General features: G+C 39.4%; 1 protein-coding gene across 1 annotated transcript in view; it reads left to right on the plus strand.

Annotated features, from left to right (window-relative positions):
* The first annotated feature begins 6,265 nt into the window (after window positions 1–6,265).
* The window catches only part of LOC107092632 (cytochrome P450 2J6-like), a 15,778-nt gene continuing 2,679 nt past the window's right edge, over window positions 6,266–19,364 (plus strand). Inside the window, exons 1-8 of the mRNA XM_015387215.1 lie at window positions 6,266–6,436; window positions 7,741–7,903; window positions 10,106–10,258; window positions 10,583–10,743; window positions 11,465–11,533; window positions 16,476–16,580; window positions 16,988–17,126; window positions 17,970–18,055. Of these exons, the coding sequence (XP_015242701.1) occupies window positions 6,275–6,436; window positions 7,741–7,903; window positions 10,106–10,258; window positions 10,583–10,743; window positions 11,465–11,533; window positions 16,476–16,580; window positions 16,988–17,126; window positions 17,970–18,055 (1,038 nt within the window). The 5' untranslated portion in view covers window positions 6,266–6,274. The remainder of the gene's footprint in view (window positions 6,437–7,740; window positions 7,904–10,105; window positions 10,259–10,582; window positions 10,744–11,464; window positions 11,534–16,475; window positions 16,581–16,987; window positions 17,127–17,969; window positions 18,056–19,364) is intronic.

A 19,364-nucleotide genomic window follows, 5' to 3' on the forward strand; every position in this document is an offset into this window, starting at 1 on the left:
AAATACAATTAACAATAAATTGCTATGTTTTAATTAACCTTTTTTTCATTTCTTTTCTGATGTTAGCTGCTGTATGCTATTATTACATAGACTGAATGGGTCAATCAATTATGAATTCCTCCTTCTACCACTGGAAGGTGCTAACATGCTATGGTTTGTTATCTTTCCTGTCTATATACTGGTATCTCTGTTAAATATGTGTCTTTAATTTGACCTTTTGAAAGCGAGCATTGCAAGAAGCCACCTTTCAAATGTATGTAATTAAAAAAAAACATTTCTCTCCCATTCTATAAATTTAAGACTTTTGCTGCTGTAGCCATCCTCTCTTGCTTCCTTCTCTTTGAAATCATATATGTGGGATTGTATGAGGGCTTAAACTGGGTAAAACTGACAGCTTTTTTGTGAAAAACTTAGTTATAGATTAATTGGCTCCTCTTACTGGCGTCAACCCAATTGTAGGACAAAGAAAAAGAGTAAATATACAGAGGAGGTAGGACTCTCTGCAAACTCAATTAGTGTTATTAAGGTTAAATATGTTTGAAATACTGTATAACTTCTTGAAACAGTGTTTTAGCTGCTGAAAAATGAATGATTTCATAATAAAGTACTATAGAGTCATTGCACTTATTATTGCTTAATCTAGATGTTTTTCAGACTGTTTCAGTGATAAACCAAATAAAAGACACTTTTTTTTTTAAATGGTCAATATTTCCAATCTTTAAAGACAAGCTTGTTCAGAAAACATAATTCTTATAGCAAAAAACATGATATCTGATGCTGACCAAGCCGAGCTGACAGCATGTATGTAGCACTGACGTAACTTTCTGAAGGACTGGTGTGGACGTGTCCCCACCAACTTTGGCATGGAGGGACAGTCCCAACCAATAATTTCTGCTTTTTTCCCCTTTCCGCTGATTTAGGTTGGGTGCTGTTGTCTGTGTTCAGAGCATTTTCAGTCCATGTTTTTTCCTCACTCTCCAGCTGCTTTTGAGTCATGCATGGATGGATTGATGGAAGTGAAGTTGTGTCCATACTAGGGATCCAGGATACATTGATGTTGTCATTGGGATGGGCTGTTATTCGTCATTTTTTATACATTAATGTTTTTGAGCCCTTTATAAATAATGCACTAAAGGCAGGAGTCTGTCTATAACCATAAATATCAGAGTACTCTTGTGTTCTCAACAATTGGAAAGTATTTAAATAAATATATTTTTGAGCTCATTTTTGGAAAATATAAACCCTATTGAAAGCGTTTGGCTTGAGTAGATATCCATCAGCCACTATCCTAAGAGTGTCCCCACCAACTTTTATCACAAAGTTACACCTTTGGTATGTCGATGTCTTTTTTGCCCGTATGTGACCTGTATCTCATCTTTTCATGACAGTCTGAACAATAAAGATCAGATTTTTTGAAATGCAACCCAGGGTACTTGCATATGTGGTCCTAAATCACAGAAAGGGAATAAAAACAACCATGGCAGATGATGATGTAAAGAGCAGTCTTTTTTTGTTTTTTTGGAAAGATTACATTGTTGATGCGCTGACTCTGGTTGGAAAAGAAAAGAAAGATTGCAAGATGTGCTCCAGCACCATCCATTTTTACTTCTGTAAACACAGAGCAAGATTGCTATTTGTGAACTCATTATGTCCTCAACTGCGCATGTGGGACGTTTAAAGGCAGCCATACACTATATGAAATCGTTGTATTCAGTTACAGCTCAAACTGTAGTTTGAAAGTTGACTCATCACTTGTACGGACTCAGTGCCAAAAGATGCTGCTGGTCGGACTCGTCAATCTGGAATAATAAGAAGAATTCCCTTGTTTGCACATGGGCAGTGCGAGAGGTTCAGGTAAATTGACTTCAACAGCAGGATTCGCTCGGATGGACGACTAACTTTGAAACATAATTGATTTTCTCCCAACCTCACGATTCCTGAAGTGGTCGTGAGAGGCTAATCGCCCCTTGTTACCCCATGTATACTACATGATGTAGGACAAAAAATGAGGCTGAAATGAGCCCAATCCAAAAAATTCTGGCATCGCTGGAAAATCAGCCCTAAAAGGCGAAAGCTCATACAGTGTACAATATTTTCAGTCATTGTACTCTGCTACAGCTCAAACTGTACTATGAAACTGCAGGGTTTAAAAGTTGACAGCTTGCAGTGCTTGTTCATTTACTCTATGGCCCGTCGCTCTGATACGATCTACCTACTCATACTTTACGGCCAGAAACCACGTGTCGGACTCAAGATGAACTTCCTTGTTTGCATATGCGCAGTGCTCAAAGTTCTGGTAAATTGGTTTGTAGCTCTACTTCAAAAGCAGGATTTACCCAGCCACTTTGGGCAGCTCCTCCAGGGGAATCCCAAGGCGCTCCCAGGCCAGCCAAGAACAATAGTCCCTCCAGCGTGTCCTGGGACTCCCCCTCCTCCCGCTGGGACGTGCCTGGAACACCTCACCAGGAAGACGTCCAGGAGGCATCCAAATCAGATGCCCGAGCCACCTCAACTGGCTCCTGTCGATGTGGAGGAGCAGCGGCTCTACCCTGAGTCCTCCCCGCATAACTGAGCTCCTCACCCTATATCTAAGGGAGAGCCCAGACACACTACAGAGAGAACTCATTTCAGCCGCTTGTATCCGGGATCTCGTTCTTTCAGCTGTCCAGGATCCAGTATAAACAAATGGAGGCCATTATATTTCATAGTGATAATTTTTTAGAAAATAAATTAGGTCTCAATTTTTATACATATAAAAATATTCATTTTGGTAAAATAGGGAAATTCCCACAGACTCTGCTGATGGCTGCTGCTGGTGGTGGAACATCTTTTAACATATTGAAGGAGGAACTAAGTTACCTAAATATATTGCTAAACATTTACTAGTGTTTACCCTCTAAAGGTTAATGATCAGCTCTGTGAGCTTTCTGACTTTGTTGTTTGGCTTCTGTGTTATTTACAGACACACATTAGGCTAAATAAATACTGAGTTAATCCTGATTTATTTATCCTTAAAAAAAAAATTAACAAAACAAAACAATAATAATAAAAAAGCTTGGAAATATTTTATTTTTAAGACAGCACCCAGCTATTACCACCAAAGTGACAACTAACAAACCTTTTGGTGTGAAAAATGACCATGCAGGGAGTTCTTCAAACAATCATAGTGTTTCTTATGTGTTCCATGTTTTCAAAACCTTTTTTGGGAGAATTTTATGATTAACTGTGGATTCATAATGAATTTTCATACATCCAGTCTTTCTTTGGCTCTACTCATTAGAATAGAATTTTATTTGTTTTCATCTAAAAGAGAATACATTTCAGGATATGATCAGTACTCATATCATTGCAAACATAGTTTTGGTCAATGAAGAAAATACCTGACATTTCTTGATATAATTATTATAATATTATATTTTTTTTTTACTTCATATATTTTGGCTAAGTACCACTAAAAAGACATTTTTTGTTTGAAAAATACCACAATGTATGGAAATTAATAGTGAATGATATATGGTCATGGTGCATAGAATAAAAAATATACTGTTATATTGTAACAGTAGCCTCTGCTTCCCTTCTGTTTCAGTAAACAGAAAGGGAAGCACAGAGAACAGAAACACATCAGAGATGCCCTCCAAAACTGTGGATACCCAATTTGGGCGTTCATCAAATCAGCAAGGAAATCCAAGACATGCAGCAGAAGGTAGCGGGTAGAAAACTAAACACAGAAACATCACAATCCCGTATGTTGCTGGAGTCTCTGAAAAACTCAACAGGATTTTCTGTAAACACAAAATCCCAGTACATTTCAAACCAAACAAAACCCTAAAACAGAGGCTAGTGCATCCTAAAGATAAAACCCCCAGACCGAATATGAGAGGTGTGGTATACGCTGTTCAGCGCAGCGAGGAATGCTTTGATCTCTATATTGGAGAAACCAAACAACCTCTCCACAGACGCATGGCCCAACACAGAAGAGCGGCCTCCTCTGGACAAGACTCTGCAGTTCATCTACACCTTGTGGACAAAGGACATTCTTTTAAGGGCCAGAATGTTCACATTTTGAATAAAGAAGGTAGGTGGTTTGAGAGGGGCGTGAAGGAAGCCATCTATGTTAAGAGAGAAAGACCAACTTTAAACAGAGGTGATGGACTCAGATTCCAGCTTCCTAAAACCTACAATCCAGTTATAGAGTTGATCCCTTCCAGGTATCATCACACCCCCACCCCATCACACAGAAACAAAGTACCAAAAGTACTCTTCAGCAAGGTGAACAATCCTTCCGTTAACAACCAACAATCATAGACAGGTTTCAGGTATTACAAGAGGCAATCACCCCTTTAACGGCTATCCCCCCCTTTAATGACCGACCTTCAGAATCATAGACAGGTTACAGGTATTACAGGCCAACAATGGAACCAAACGACCAGCTCATCGGTTCAATTTGCATGTTTCCAAGCAATACAAGTCCTTGTCCATATAAAGCCTCAACTCACTGCCGACCCAGACATTTGAATTGAGAAAGCTTCCTGGAGAGGGAGCAAAACGTCTTCAAACCTTGAAAACCAAGTCCAGTGGATCGTTTTTTTTACTTTTACAGAATGACTATCACCTGGATGACTGAGAATCTTCATCAGCATAAAGAGAAGTTGTACCGATGTTTTACCCACAGGTTTCATTAAGAAGCTTTTACCTGTTTTGGAATCTGATTTGATTCTAACCATAAACACATCCCTTATGTTGGGTGTTTCTCCCTAGGCCTAAAATGTAATCCCCACATATAAAATGATCAAACCATTGTTAAAAGGCTTGGAAAAAATGATACTGCAAAACTACGGGCCCATCTCAAAAGCACTTGAATTGTCTATGTACAGAATTGTACTATACAAATAAAATTTCTTGTTTTGGCTTGTACAGTAAAACAAGTCTAGATTGGAACCACAGGATAGTCCGCATTTTTTAACATTTTTGTATTTAGACCAGATCTCCAAATTAAGTTTGTAGATGTATTTGTAAGGTTGTAGGCTTGCCATGCAAAAAACATAACAATTAAATCTCAAGTTACCTAGAAGAAGCTGATCAACAGTCATATTTAATCATAAATTATATTCATAAGGTAGAAAGAAATAAAAAAGAATGGCAGGATAAGTGTAATAACACAGCAGAGATTTGTAAATGTGTGTATGTGTTGCAATAATGCATTCAATTGACTTTGGGTTTTCTATGAAGGAACACTTTGGAATTCTTTGATGATCATGTTTGGGAATAAAGGTTCCTTCAGTGACCTAAGTTTCCTGATCACATTGTGGTATCAGTAGAAACAGGTTTATCCTAGTTTCTTAATAAAATAGTGTCTATTTCCTGAACTTTTGCAGATTTTTTTTACACTCGAATTCAAATGAAAATAAGGTGATTACATTTTCCTTCTTCCATAAAGATATTAAATGTATAACAAAATGCACTCCATCATAGCAGTGATTATACAGGGATTTGTTTCTCTTTAAATACCTTAAAGTAATCTAACTGGACATTTTAGAGTTCATCAATCTGTACCTCCATGTACCATAGTCCTTTTGAAACACTAAAACCCACATTTATTTATTTATTTTTGATGGGTTTACTTGGGCATTATAAGAGATTTAAAATAAGACACAAAAGTATATAGGTATTTGCATGGAAGTGTTCAAGAAAAATGGAATGAAGCATCTTTTGGATGATGAACCATCTATATTTAGTCAGATCTTTTTACAACAAGTGTAATGCTAGCAGTTGGCAGCAGAGGCTGCTCTTCTTCTATATTTACTAATGAGACACTTTCCATCTAATTTAAGAGTTAAAAAGCACTAACGACCTGTTTTGGTGTCCCTTGGAAAATGGAAAAACACGTAATTACTTCCTAAAAGGAAGGTTCTCTTTGAAATGGTTTTATTTGACCGGATACAATTTTTTAATAAAAGTGAAAACATTTCATGTCAACCTGCATAACAGAGCTACTGCCATACACATGGGGCGTCACTGTGTTACCATAGAAACTAATGCTTTCTTTTCCATTGGAGGGAAGAAGCCATCCCAGTCTCATTTATGTCCACCCACCTTCAACCAAGGCGCACTCCACAGCTGCAAGTGTTACTTCATTCAGAGTAACAATTGATAGTTAAGGGTTAAGTTAAGCAAAGGGGGCGTTTTGGGATTGGGCCAATATATACATGGGGGCGCAACTAAAAGCAGAGCTCAGCCACATGTAGTAAAATCCACCAGAGCTAACCATCTCATCATGTTTGCTTCTGTAATTCTTTTTTTCCTCTCAATTTTATTCCTCTTATTCCATCTCAAATCTAAAAGACCAAAGAATTTTCCACCAGGACCCCCGACTCTACCCCTTATTGGGAACCTTTTACATCTTGGCCAGGAGAACCCTCTAGAAGACCTTGAGAGGGTAAGACATTTTTTTTAACACAGTTTTGATTTGAAAAATGTGGTAGCTTTATTTCTATGCAAACTCCATCCATCCATCCATCTTCCCCCATTTATTTTGTGGTGGGGCCGGTGCCTATCTCCGGAAGTCTATGGGCAAGAGGCAGGGTACACCCTGGACAGGTCACAAGTCTGTCCCAGGATATCACAGATACACATGAAGACATACAACCATGCACACATATACTCATACCTATGGACAATTTAGAGAAGCCCTAACAGTCATGTTTTTGGACTATGGGAGGAAGCCGGGGTACCCAGAGAGAAACCACACATGCACATGTGGACCATACAAACTCCATGGAGAAAGACCCCAAGGCAGAAATGCAATCCGAAACATTCTTACCGCAATGCAACATGCAAACTCATGTACTGTTAATAGTGTATGGTTTGAAAATATAACTTCTTCCTGCTTCAACAATGTAGTTGATAGATTTAAGAATAAGATTCCTTGCAGTCTAAGTAACTCTCTCTAAACCCACTGGAGGTAACCCAACACTAGGCATAAAGTTTATGTGCCAGTATTAGTGTTTCCTCTGCTGAATAAAGAGCGATTGCATAATAAGGCAGTACAGAGCTCACTGCACTCATTCTTGATAAATCTTCAGTTTGTTCAGACTGTTTCAGTGACAGTGACATTTTTTCCAAAGGTTGTATGTTTTTTTATCTTTGCTCAGTAAAAATGATCTTTATTGCTGCAAAAAAACATGATATCTGACACTGACCTAGCCAAGCACACATCCAAAACACTTGGCATGTTTCCAACAGTGTCTACAAGTCAGGGGTGTTTTCTTTTCCGTTTCCTTTATGAGCTAATGGATAGGTGGATATAGCCTATCTGATTAATGTAGCCGGTGTTTACCGATTTTTTTTTCAGGCTTTAGAGCTTTCCAAAAAAAAATTCATATTAAAATGTTTTTCTTTTGTCAGATGATTGTTCTTCTTTCCATCTGCTTCTACAAAGTTTTTTTCAGACCTCTATCTTAAGCTTTGGTTTGTTGCAAGTGAACCTCTGCACTGATACTGTTTGAACACATTTATTTATTTAGAGTTATAATTCACAATAAATGGCTAAACTGTTTTTCCACACATTATTTATTTTACTTATTTTTATTTAGGCACGTGGCAGAACAGAACAATATCAGAGAATCTCTAAACTCAATGCGATGTTCTAGCTGAAATGCAGCATGATACATTACCTTTACCATACATTTTTAAAGATTATTGTTGAAATGACCCAGCCTATTATGTGTTGTTTCTTACCAGCTCAGACTCTCATATGGAAATGTCTACAGCCTGTTTATTGGTTCCAAACCAGCTGTGGTTGTCAGTGGGCTAAAGGCCATGAAGGAGGCGATAGTGGTGAAGGGTGCTGAATATGCTGGAAGACCACAAGACATGTTTGTAAATGATGTCACAGAGAATAAAGGTAAGAATTACATCACATGGTCCCCATCCGGATTTGAGGTTCACCTATCGGGTCATCCGGTAATCCCGCGACCGGCCACCAGTGCCGTCCGGTCCTCGGTCCTGAGATTATTGGATGTGAGAGTTATGTGTGAATGTGCTTCCGCGTTTTATTTTATATTTTTCTCTTTCTTCCTCTTCACAGAGACTGTGTGTTGCCAGTGGGGGCACTAGGGAGGGAAGGTGTGAGACTGTATTTTTTTTTTTGTATTTGTCAGGTTGGGGTCTGAACGGCTCCCTCTCCCAAGAACATCTCAAGTCTCTGCTAAGTGCAGAGCCCATTTCCCCCCATCCTCGCCGGTGCTGGTGGTGGTGGTGTGCTTGGTGTTTGGGGGGTGGAATCCCGGGCGGGTACTGGCTTATTCTTAGAAGCTGCTCCGCGGGTCTGGCTCCCCGGGGCCCGGCCGGGGCTCCCGCCGGGGGGTGGGGCACCCCTGGGGCCTCGGGTCCCTGGGGCCCATGGCCGGAGCCACTTCAGGGTGGCTGGCTGCCGGCGGAGCCCACGGACTCCTCCCCACGGCTCCCGGTTCCGGTGGCTGGGGGTTTTCCTCGGGGTTGTCTCCCCTCCTTCCCTGATGCGGGGTCGGATTTCTTGGGTTGGCCCCTCCTGGGCCTTTGCTCTTTGGGTCCCTTTGGGCGTTCAGGGCTTCAGGTCCCCGGCACTCGTCTCTGTACTCTGGAGGGGCACATCTTCGGCTCTTCACAACCACTATTAAGCATTTTTCCTTTGGATAAACTTTACATGCACAAGTAAACTCTCACAAACAACTACAGGTGCTTGGTTCCAGGTACTTAGGGATTTACTTTCATACAGGAAGCCCATATTCTTATCTTCAGCTACCACAGTATACATGTCAGATTAAATAATACTACTTCAGCGATAGTTTAAAGGTGTTATTTTATTTCACCTCTTATACTACATCCGTTGGTTGTGCTGTTCTTTTTACATCTTTGCAGGTGATGAAGCAGACTGAGGATGTTTTATCATTATCATTGTACGTTATAATGGATATTTGAAATTTGAAAATGGCAGCAACATCAGAGATGTGCAAAATGACAGCAGCATGTTATTTAACTGACTAAGGTTTATATAATTACATTTGCTTTTATTTGTTCATGCTCCTGGTGGTTGTCGCCTTTATTCCAGTCTCTATTCACATGAGTGAAGTCTTTGTTCACATTACAATAAAAAAAATAAAAAAATAAAAAAAAAGGAAAAAAAAAGTTTGGTATTCATTCTTTTCCTGCTTTGTGTGTCAACTGTCATGGTTGGTAGGTGAAAGAGCGTATGGCGGCAAAAGCCGCTGAAGGCTAGAGTTGTTTGGATTCACAGCCTAAACTCTTTCGGTCTCCTCATTTTCAAGGACTTCAAAGGACCCAGTCCAGATAGACCATGTCCTTGGAAAACGTAGCCCATAAATTCGAACAGAGCCACAGTGTACTTACAGGACTCCTTACAGGAGCTTTAAGAAACTAAGCAGGTTCCGAATTTTCTTTAGAAAGCACCTATCGACACAAATACACATTGTAATCTCGGACAGTTATAAACTTACCTGACACATAAAGCAGATGTCTGCTTTATTTACAATTTGAAAACCTTTTAAAATCTATGTTCTGTATAGCATATCAGGTTTCTGGTCAGAAAAGAACCCCGGAACAGAGTAAATTGAGAAAGAGGAGCAGGGAACTTTTTGGATGATCATGCAAAGTATGGAGCACATACAGTTGCAGAAGGAACCAGCAGTTATTAATGGAAACCAGAGCATTAATTTACTGAGCGATGGGTGGATAATGACAGGATTTAGCTGAGCTAGGTAATTGTGCAACAGCTGCTATAAAATAAGCACAGGAAGACTGAGAAGCACAAAATGCTTAACACAGAAATAACAAAATACAGGCCTAAAGGTGCATTCACACAAGGGCATTCACTAAAAAGTTGACTTTATTAAGCCTTTTCGACAAACATCTGCACAACTTGAAACACAAAAGCAAGAGCACATTAAGAAAAACCCAAGTGACAATATCACCACCTTGTGAATGGAGAGCCATTGTAACTGTTTTTATTCTGTCCTGTATGTTCTTTGATCTCTTATAAGACATTTATGTATAGAAAGCATATTTTGTGTGTTGAACTATTTTTGCTGTGTTCCCACATTTGTTTCAGGAGTGGTTCTGGCAGATTACGGCTCGACATGGAAAGAACATCGACGCTTTGCTCTGATGACCCTAAGGAACTTTGGTCTTGGAAAAAAGTCAATGGAAGACAGGATTAATGAGGAGATTCAATACACAATAAAAACACTAGAACAGAGCCAAGGTATTTCATCTGTGGGTCCACTAGAGTTTGTGTTGTATTTAATTCCTGGAACATGTATTCTAGGACTTCCTGATCAGAGATGATCTACTCAAAACGAGAGTTGTTGTTCTCTCAACTTCAACTTTGTTTAAATTTGTTAATGTGTACATATAAAACCAAAATGAGTGTGTGCTCAGAGCATTATTGAATACTGTGTTTTTCTTGGTGTAGGTGTTGAATGGGTTGCATTTTTTTGTTGTCCAAACAAACAAAGATCATGTCTTATAAATTCACATTCTTATTGAAAACTGATGACTCTGTTTTGGACTATTGTGATTCCTACAGGTGGCATACTGAGTCCACAGGTTATGTTCCATAACGCAGCCTCCAACATCATCTGCCAAGTTCTGTTTGGCGCACGCTATGAGTACAATGATGAGTCGATGAAAGTTATTGTCCGGTGCTTCACAGAGATTGCCAAGATGGCCAATGGACCATGGGCTATGGTGTGTTCAATTCCATTTCTGATCTGAAAGCACGAAATTATACACTTCATACAATCCCTCTTCCCATGACAAAGAAATGGTTCTACATTAAGTTTAAGATTCAGTCCTTCTAACAGATATCTTCTGCTAAAACAAAGCTTTATTTGTCTAACATCTTTCTGAAATGGGCTTTCAGACTCAGGTGATCACTTATAGGCCTTCTATGTGTCCATTTTAAAAAAATTGTAAAAATACTTTATTTGCACAAAGCTAGAACTTGAACTTCCATTTTCAATTCACTCTTTTTGGAAAAATAAAAGTAAATGTATCCATGATGCTAACAAGCTAGTGGCTAATAGCCTGTCACAATGTAACGTCAAAAGGACAAATCTAACATTTGGCGAAGATCCTTCCCTATCTGCCACTGAGGTTGTTAGGGTTGGAACATTGGTTACAGTAATTGTATTGTTGTAAATTGTTAAAGGAGAAATATGTTTTTATCTGTTTATATTTTAATTCTTATCTTAAGACAAGTAGGGCTGGCATAAGAAGGGTCCAAACCATTTATAGCAGGGTCTTTAGACCCCGTTCTCTGTCCTTCTCACTGCCGTTAAGCTAGAGATAGGTTTCCTCCTTAGGTTGAGAGGCCTGTACCCCAAGATAAAATTTGTTCACAGCAGCTGATGTAAAATAAACCAGACTTTGCAGGTCATGAGAATAAACTAATGACTTCTGTTTACAGGTGTACGACTCTCTTCCGATAACTCGCAGCCTGCCACTGCCCTTCAGAAGAGCCTTTAAAAATTATAAGGTAAAAGGAAAAAACTTTAACCAAGTAGACCCTTTATTAGTTTATTTTCATTTCAATTTCCATGTTATTTATTATTTGAGCAGTTAGTCTGCTCCATCTATAGATCTATAATCCCAAATGATTTTCATTTTCTATTGTTACAACTGTCACTATTCCCTCAGGGCCATATACCTGCTCTACTCTATTAAAAAGGTCAAAATATCATTTTTTGATTGAAAAAACACAATGATTCATTTGATGAACTAATGAATGTAACATCCATTAAATGTATGGACTTAATTATTTCAAACATTTTATCTAAAAGGCAGAATTCTCTTTTTTTTGTTTTCATATACAGTGGGTTAAATAAAATAAAAAAAAAAAAAAAACATACAAATTTTAATCACTAAATATATATTTCTAAAGGTGCTATTAACACACATTTTTACCAGATCTCGGTAACTATTCATGCATTCCACACTTCCAGAAGAATCAAACCATACTGTAGATGTCCAGAAATGAAGTAATTTGTAATAAAGTGAAATTACACAGGAAAAAAGTATTGAACACATTTACTGAAATCTTCAAGATGCCTCTTGTATGGAGAATTTAGTCTCATGTTTTTCTCAGGTGTGATTTTGGCCCATTCTTCCACTCAAATAAACAGTCTTCAAATTTTGAAGGTTTTGTCTCTGATCTTTTGCTCTTTCCATAGTGTTTCTATTGGATTCATGTCAGGTGATTGACTGTGCCATTCTAGCAGCTTTTTTTTCTTTTCTGAAACCAATTGAGTTTCCTTGGCTGTATCTTTTGGGTCATTGTTTGCTGAAATTGCCACCCAGGTTTCATCTTCATCATCCTGGTAGATGGCAGCAGATGCATTTTTTTTTAATAAAGAATGTCTCCATTCATCCTTCAATCATTTGAAGTTTGCTAGTACTATATACAGAAAAAAACAGCCCTACGCCATAATGACCCCACCTCCAAATTTCACTGCTGGTATGGTGTTTTTGGCGTGACGTGATGTGCCATTTGACCTCGAAACATGATGTGTATTATGGTATCCAAATAGTTCAATTTTGCTCTCATCTGACAAGAATATATGTTCCGAGTATTTTACAGGATGGTCTATGTTATGCAGCAAACTAACTTTATAACTAAAGCTTCAACGTGTCTTTTCAGCAATGGAGTCTTGAGTGGTGGGCATGCATACAGACTATGGCAGTTGAGTGCGTTGTTTATTGTTTTCTTTTAAAAGATTGTACTAATTCGTGGCCTTTCTGAAGCTCTCCACAAGTGATACAGGTCCTTCTCAAAATATTAACATATTGTGATAAAGTTCATTATTTTCCATAGTGTAATGATAAAACTTGAACATTCATATATTTTAAATTCATTTCACATCAACTGAAATAATTTAGGTCTTTTGTTGTCTCAATTTACTGGTAGATGATTTTGGCATACAGCTCATGAAAACCCAAAATTCCTATCTCACAAGATTAGCATATCATGAAAAAGGTCTATGAATTATCTATGCACCTAATCATCTGAATCCAAAAAAATTAACTCTAAACACCTGCCAAAGATACCTGAGGCCTTTCAAACTCCCAGCCTGGTTCATCACTCAAAACTCCAAACATGGGTAAGACTGCCAACCTGACTGCTGTGCAGAAGGCCATCATTGACACCCTCAAGCAAGAGGATATGACACAGAAAGATATTTCTAAACAAATAGGCAGTTTCCAGGGTGCTGTGTCAAGGCACCTCAGTGGGAAGTCTGTGGGAAGGAAAAAGTGTGGCAGAAAATGCTGCACAATGAAAAGAGGTGACCGGACCCTGAGGAAGATTGTGGAGAAGGGCCGATTCCAGACCTTGGAGGACCTGCGGAAGCAGTGGACTGACTCTGGAGTAGAAACATCCAGGGCCACCGTGCACAGGCGTGTGCAGGATATGGGCTACAGGTGCCACATTTCCCAGGTCAAGCCACTTTTGAACCAGAAACAGCGGCAAAGGTGCCTGACCTGGGCAACAGAGAAGCAGCACTGGACTGTTACTCAGTTTTGCAGGTCATTTGGAAATCAAGGTGCCAGAGTCTAGAGGAAGACTGGGGAGAAGGAAATGCCAAAATGCCAGAAGTCCAGTGTCAAGTACCTACAGTCAGTGATGTTCTGAGGTGCCATGTCAGCTGCTGCTGTTGGTCCACTGTGTTTTATCAAGGGCAGGGTCAATGCAGCTATCAGGAGATTTTGGAGCACTTCATGCTTCCATCTGCTGAAAAACATTATGGAGATTAAGATTAAATTTTTTAGCATGACCTGGCACTTGCTCACAATGCCAAACCACTGGTAAATGGTTTACTGACCATGGTATCACTGTGCTGAATTGGCCTGCCAACTCTCCTGACCTGAACCCCATAGAGAATCTGTGGGATATTTTGAACAGAAAGTTGAGAGACGCAAAAGGATTCCCGACCAAGTATTGAGTGCATACTGTACATTGATACTTTTTTGTCTCAAAAATACTTTTCTCTTATTGGTTGGACGAAATATGCTTATTTTGTAATATAGGAATTTTGGGTTTTCATGAGCTGTATGCCAAAATCATCCGTATTAAGACAATAAGACCTGAAATATTTCATTTAGTGTGCAATGAATCTAAAATATATGAATGTTCAGGTTTTATCATTACATTATGGAAAATAATTAACTTCATCACAATATGCTAATATTTTGAGAAGGACCTGTATTTGGCTTTTGGACAATTCTTCTGATAATTCGTTTCCCTCCTCTGTCATTAATCTTGCGAAGAGCACCTGGTTGTGGTCGGTTTATGGTGAAATTATGTTCTTTTCACTTTTATGGCCCCAACAGTGCTCACTGGAGCATTCAGAAATCCTTCTGTAACCAATGCCTTAATTGCAACAAGGTTGAGAAAGCTCTTTACTTTTACCCACCGTGAGATGTTTGTGTGATAACAGAGACACCTTTTTAAATGCCATCATTTGGGACTCAACACTGTCATGTTGGGTTCAAGGCGTCTAACCCACATGCAGAAAAACACTCTTAAGACAGGGAAAAAGTTCAATGATTTATTTACAATATTTACAAAGGAATTGATGCACGGGTTCTGGGTTCTGAGGTCTGGTCACGGGAGAAACACCACTGAGGACAGAGCAGTTAGAATGGATCCAGGAAATTTGCAGTTACTGATGGCGGGAATAAATACCTGCTCAGAGAGGATTCTGGTCAGCAGGGGGGGAACCTTGTGAGTCCAGAGGCTAGTCGGCAGGCAGAGGGCTGAGGGCAGAGGCAGAGACTGAGACTGAGTGCAGGCAGGCAGATTCCAGGCAGAGATTTCTATCTCCAGAGTTTCAGGTTTCCAGGCATCTGTGAGGCAGGGAGAAACAGGGTCAGACACTCTGGCAGGGAAGTGTCAGCCTCCTCCTCCTTAAATAGGTCTTCTTAATGAGGAGACAGGAAACAGGTGTGTAGGAGCAGCTCATGCCCTCAGGAAGGAAGATCTCCGGCGCCCTCTGGTGGAGAAAGTGGACAAGCCTCCAGATCCCAACAGTACCCTCTTGTTCCTTTGGACCGCCACCTGCCGGTCCAAAGGAACAAGAGGGTAGAGAGGAATGGTAGTCAGAAATTAAAGCAGGGTCTAAAATAAATGAACCAGGAATCCAGGTTGCCTTCCCAGTCGCCCCGACGACGGGAGTCTACGATCCGGCGAACGGTGTAAGCAGGATGCCCATCAATGTCACGGGGGGGAGGAGGGGAGTCTGGAGGAGGGCAAAGCGGACTGGTCAGGACGGGTTTGATCTGATAAACGTGGAAAGTGGGATGGATCTGGAGAGAAGGAGGGAGATGCAGGCGGACAGCAGAGGGATTAATGACAGATTCGATCTTGTAAGGGCCAATGTAACGGGGGGACAACTTTTTAGACATGGATTTCAACGGTATATCTCTGGTGGAGAGCCAAACCTGCTGCCCTGGTGAGTAGGTGGGAGCTGGACGTCTTTGCAGGGTTAGACAGGTTCACAAAATCAGGGTCTAGATCAGGCAGGCTGGCTCAGGTTTGCTAACCATTACTGGCAAACACTCTGGCAGGGAAGTGTCAGCCTCCTCCTTGTTGGGATCCAGAGGTTTGCCCACCAGAGGGCGCCGTGGATCTTCTCCTGAGAGCCGGCGCCCATCAGAAACAGCTGATCCCTATCTACTGATTAAGGATCTCTCCCTATTTAGGCTGAGTGAAAGCTCCCCTCTGAGCTGGATTGCTGTCCTTGCTATGGAAGCAAACCTGAGCCACCCTGCCTGTTAGAAACCTGTGAACCTGTAAGTCTGTCAACCTGTTCATCTGTAAACCTGAACCTGACCTGCTCTGTCTTCTCTGCCTCCCAGGAGGGAGACCTGTGTTTGCCAATAAATATTGGACTTTATTCCTGCCTGTGTGTTCTGTTGAGTTCTGCATCTGGGCTAGTAAACCTGCTACATCATGACACTCCTCCTTAAATAGGTCTTCTTAATGAGGAGACAGGAAACATGTGTGTAGGAGCAGCTCATGCCCTCAGGAAGGAAGATCTCCGGCGCCCTCTGGTGGAGAAAGTGGACAAGCCTCCAGATCCCAACAAACACACTGATATTAATTGGACAAGGGGCAGGATTACTTTCTAATTTATGAGGGATTGCGGCTGGTGTCTTGGCTTTCCATGCTTTTTTGCACCTCCCTTTTTTTATTTGTTCAATAACTGTGCCTATCCACATTATTACACATAACTTAATTTCTGGACATATAGTTTGATTTCTTTGTGTAAGTGGACTGTATGGAAAGTTACAGTCATCTGGTGAAAATGCCATGTCAGTAGCACATCTAGCTACGTAAACATTTACTGAGGAAAATTGTGGCGTGTTCAATACGTAATTCATTCACTGCATATACACATATAAATATATATTTTTTTCTTTAGACTTGTCAGAATATTGTCATGGAATTGGTGACTGAGCACAAGAAGACCAGAGTTCCTGGAGAGCCTCGAGACTTTTTAGACTGCTATCTGGATGAAGTGGATAAGGTGATGAGGACCAACTCTTACAATTTTGAAACCTTTTAGTCTAGCTGAACTATGTGGGTCAATAATCAATATCTACAATATTGATATTATAGAGCACATTTAGTATTTTTTGCAATGCAGAAAAAAGTATTATTTTTATACCTTTTATTTTTTTAGATCTACCAGTGATAAGACTTGTTTGATGGTGGTGAGAATGAATTCAGTTTAGTTGGATTGTTCCCTATTCAAATAATGTAGTTTTCTCATCGGGCATCTTTATTCGTCTATATTCCAAAATAATGTAAAATCACTGAAGAATTTGAATGTTGGGTACTCACATTGGAGCATTTTTACAGTATTATTCAAGTCAACCAAAACTTTCATCTGGTATTACTTTATCCTACATTGTTCACTCTCCTTTTTTGCAGAGAGGCAATGATGGTTCTTCGTTTTCAGAGGAATTTCTTACAAACTACATACTAGATCTTCACTTTGCTGGGACAGACACCACCTCCAATACCCTGCTGATGGGGTTTCTTTACCTGATGAACTACCCACACATACAAGGTACCCATGAGAATTTAGATTAGTTTTTGCCATGTTTCACTTGTGATTATCAGATCCAGCAACTTTTGAAAGTATATTTAAAGCTGGAGTTGTCTATACAATAATCTAACCCACTGAAAATAAAATTACAGATAGGATTTTCATTTTATTTGTTTCTCTATATTTGTCACTTGTTATTGGAAATGTTTTAAAAAATTGGTTAAGACTGATTAATAACAGTCTATTCTTGGTTGTTAAAGTTAAGAAATGATTTCATGATGACCACTGGGCTTTTTGGCAGGAAGTGTAGTCTTTATACTATTTATGATCTTGCTTTTTAAAATACCAATTTCTAACATCACATTTGTGGGTAACAAATCCTGTCGCTACTCTCTTTTCTGCATTTAATTGGAGGAAATAAAAAGAGCAAAGGGGTCAGCTACTGTTAAAGAAACGTTTGCTCAGGGGTAAGAAAAATGAATGATTAAGAAGAAATGACAAATCATGGCTTAAGAGTAAGGGTATGTCAAGGGTGGAGTTTACCTAGAGCCCTTTGGGAGACAGAACACATCTTTTTAATTGAGATCCAATCTGAGAAAATGTAATGTGGAGAGTTTTTTTTTATTTTTTTATCTTATAACCACAGTTTTAATTATTGTACACTGGAAGTGTTTTAGTGTATGCAAGAGGTTGGTTAGATCATTAGAAAAGAAGACAAAGTTTGACTTTGAATTATTTAATCATCTGATACTTTAATTCTATTTCCTTGATCATCTGGCAAATTATTATGCTCCTTGCCATGTATAGGTGATTTAATTATGGTTTGGATTGTACAGTAACATGCTGCTAAATTGGATTCCTTAGAACGGTGTCAGAAGGAAATTGACCAGGTACTCCAAGGGAAGGATCGGGTCAGCTTTGAGGACAGACAAAGCATGCCTTATGTACAGGTAGGGAGCATCAACAGATTTCTGTTCTGATTCAGAATCCCATCTACTGTTGCAATAAAGTTCTTAATAGTCAGGGAGCTGATTTTAATAAAGTTTGTATTTGGCTTCCAAAAGGCCAAAAAAGGTTCAACATCCAACACTTAAATCAGAGCTGAATAAACATTTCATTTTCAGGCAAAGACGTAGCTAACATATTAATTGCATAATGGATCTTTAATTCAGTTGGTGAAAAACAACTGACAGTCGGTACCGATGGAGTTATATATACACGTTGTTTTAATGTTCCTTTGCCGTCTAAGCTGAAATCTTTCCTCATGGAAACGCAGTCTTTTTCTCACCGTCAACAACTTAAGCTGCTCTCTCTCCACCACTGTGTCCTCAATGGTACTTACGGCCCTAAATCAAATTAAACCTTTCATTTGAATGTTTTTAAGTCAATAGTTTTTTGTTAAAGAATCAGTGAGCTAGAGGTCAGTCAGACAAAAACAAAACTTGGTATGATTAAAAAAAAGAGGTAAGAACATACATTCACATGTTCTTAACAAGGTGATTACTCACTGAGGACAGGATAAATGATTTCAGCTGGGAAACAAGTGTAGGGAACAGAAAACACTAATCATCAAATCTAATGAATGAGAATAATAGAACATAACCCAAACTGTTAGAGATACAGTGGTGGATCTAAACAAACAAGGAGGCTGAGAAGCCAAACCTCAAGACTGATGTTCGGTTTAGCAGTACTAGCTTGAAATGAACAGTGTTGTGGGGGAAAAAAGAGTCAACTATGCAACCGGTAAAATAAAGGAGATGGTAATTCACTTTGTCTGCATTTTATCCTTCTTTGCAAAAAGAGAACAAGACAATCACAGCAGCCTATGTTGTGAATCACTTGTATTCAATGTCCAGCCAGCTGGGATGCCTTATTCTGTTGTAACACTTTAAGATGTTAAAGTAGGGGTAGGTGCCAGACATGTTCCTCTCACTAAATTAAAACCCAGCAGAAAGGCTGTGAAGGTTGTCAGAGCAGTTAATCAAATCAATTACAGACAGTTGGAGAAATAGTAAAATGTTATGAGTAAACTGAGAACAAAAGTCTATAATGTTATGAGAAGGATTATTTTTATTCCAAACACTCCCCAATATGATAAGTACTCCTCTTTCTTAGACACCTTGTAATCTTGCAGCTCTGAGGTCTGAATTAATGCTTTATAAGTAAGCAGAGATGGCAAAAGTACTCACTTTCCGTACTTGAGTAAAAGTACAGATACTTGTGTTAAAAAATACTCTGGTAAAAGTGGAAGTACTGATT

This window comes from Cyprinodon variegatus, unplaced genomic scaffold, assembly GCF_000732505.1.
Source record: "Cyprinodon variegatus isolate N-32 unplaced genomic scaffold, C_variegatus-1.0 Scaffold388, whole genome shotgun sequence".
NCBI lineage: Eukaryota > Metazoa > Chordata > Actinopteri > Cyprinodontiformes > Cyprinodontidae > Cyprinodon > Cyprinodon variegatus.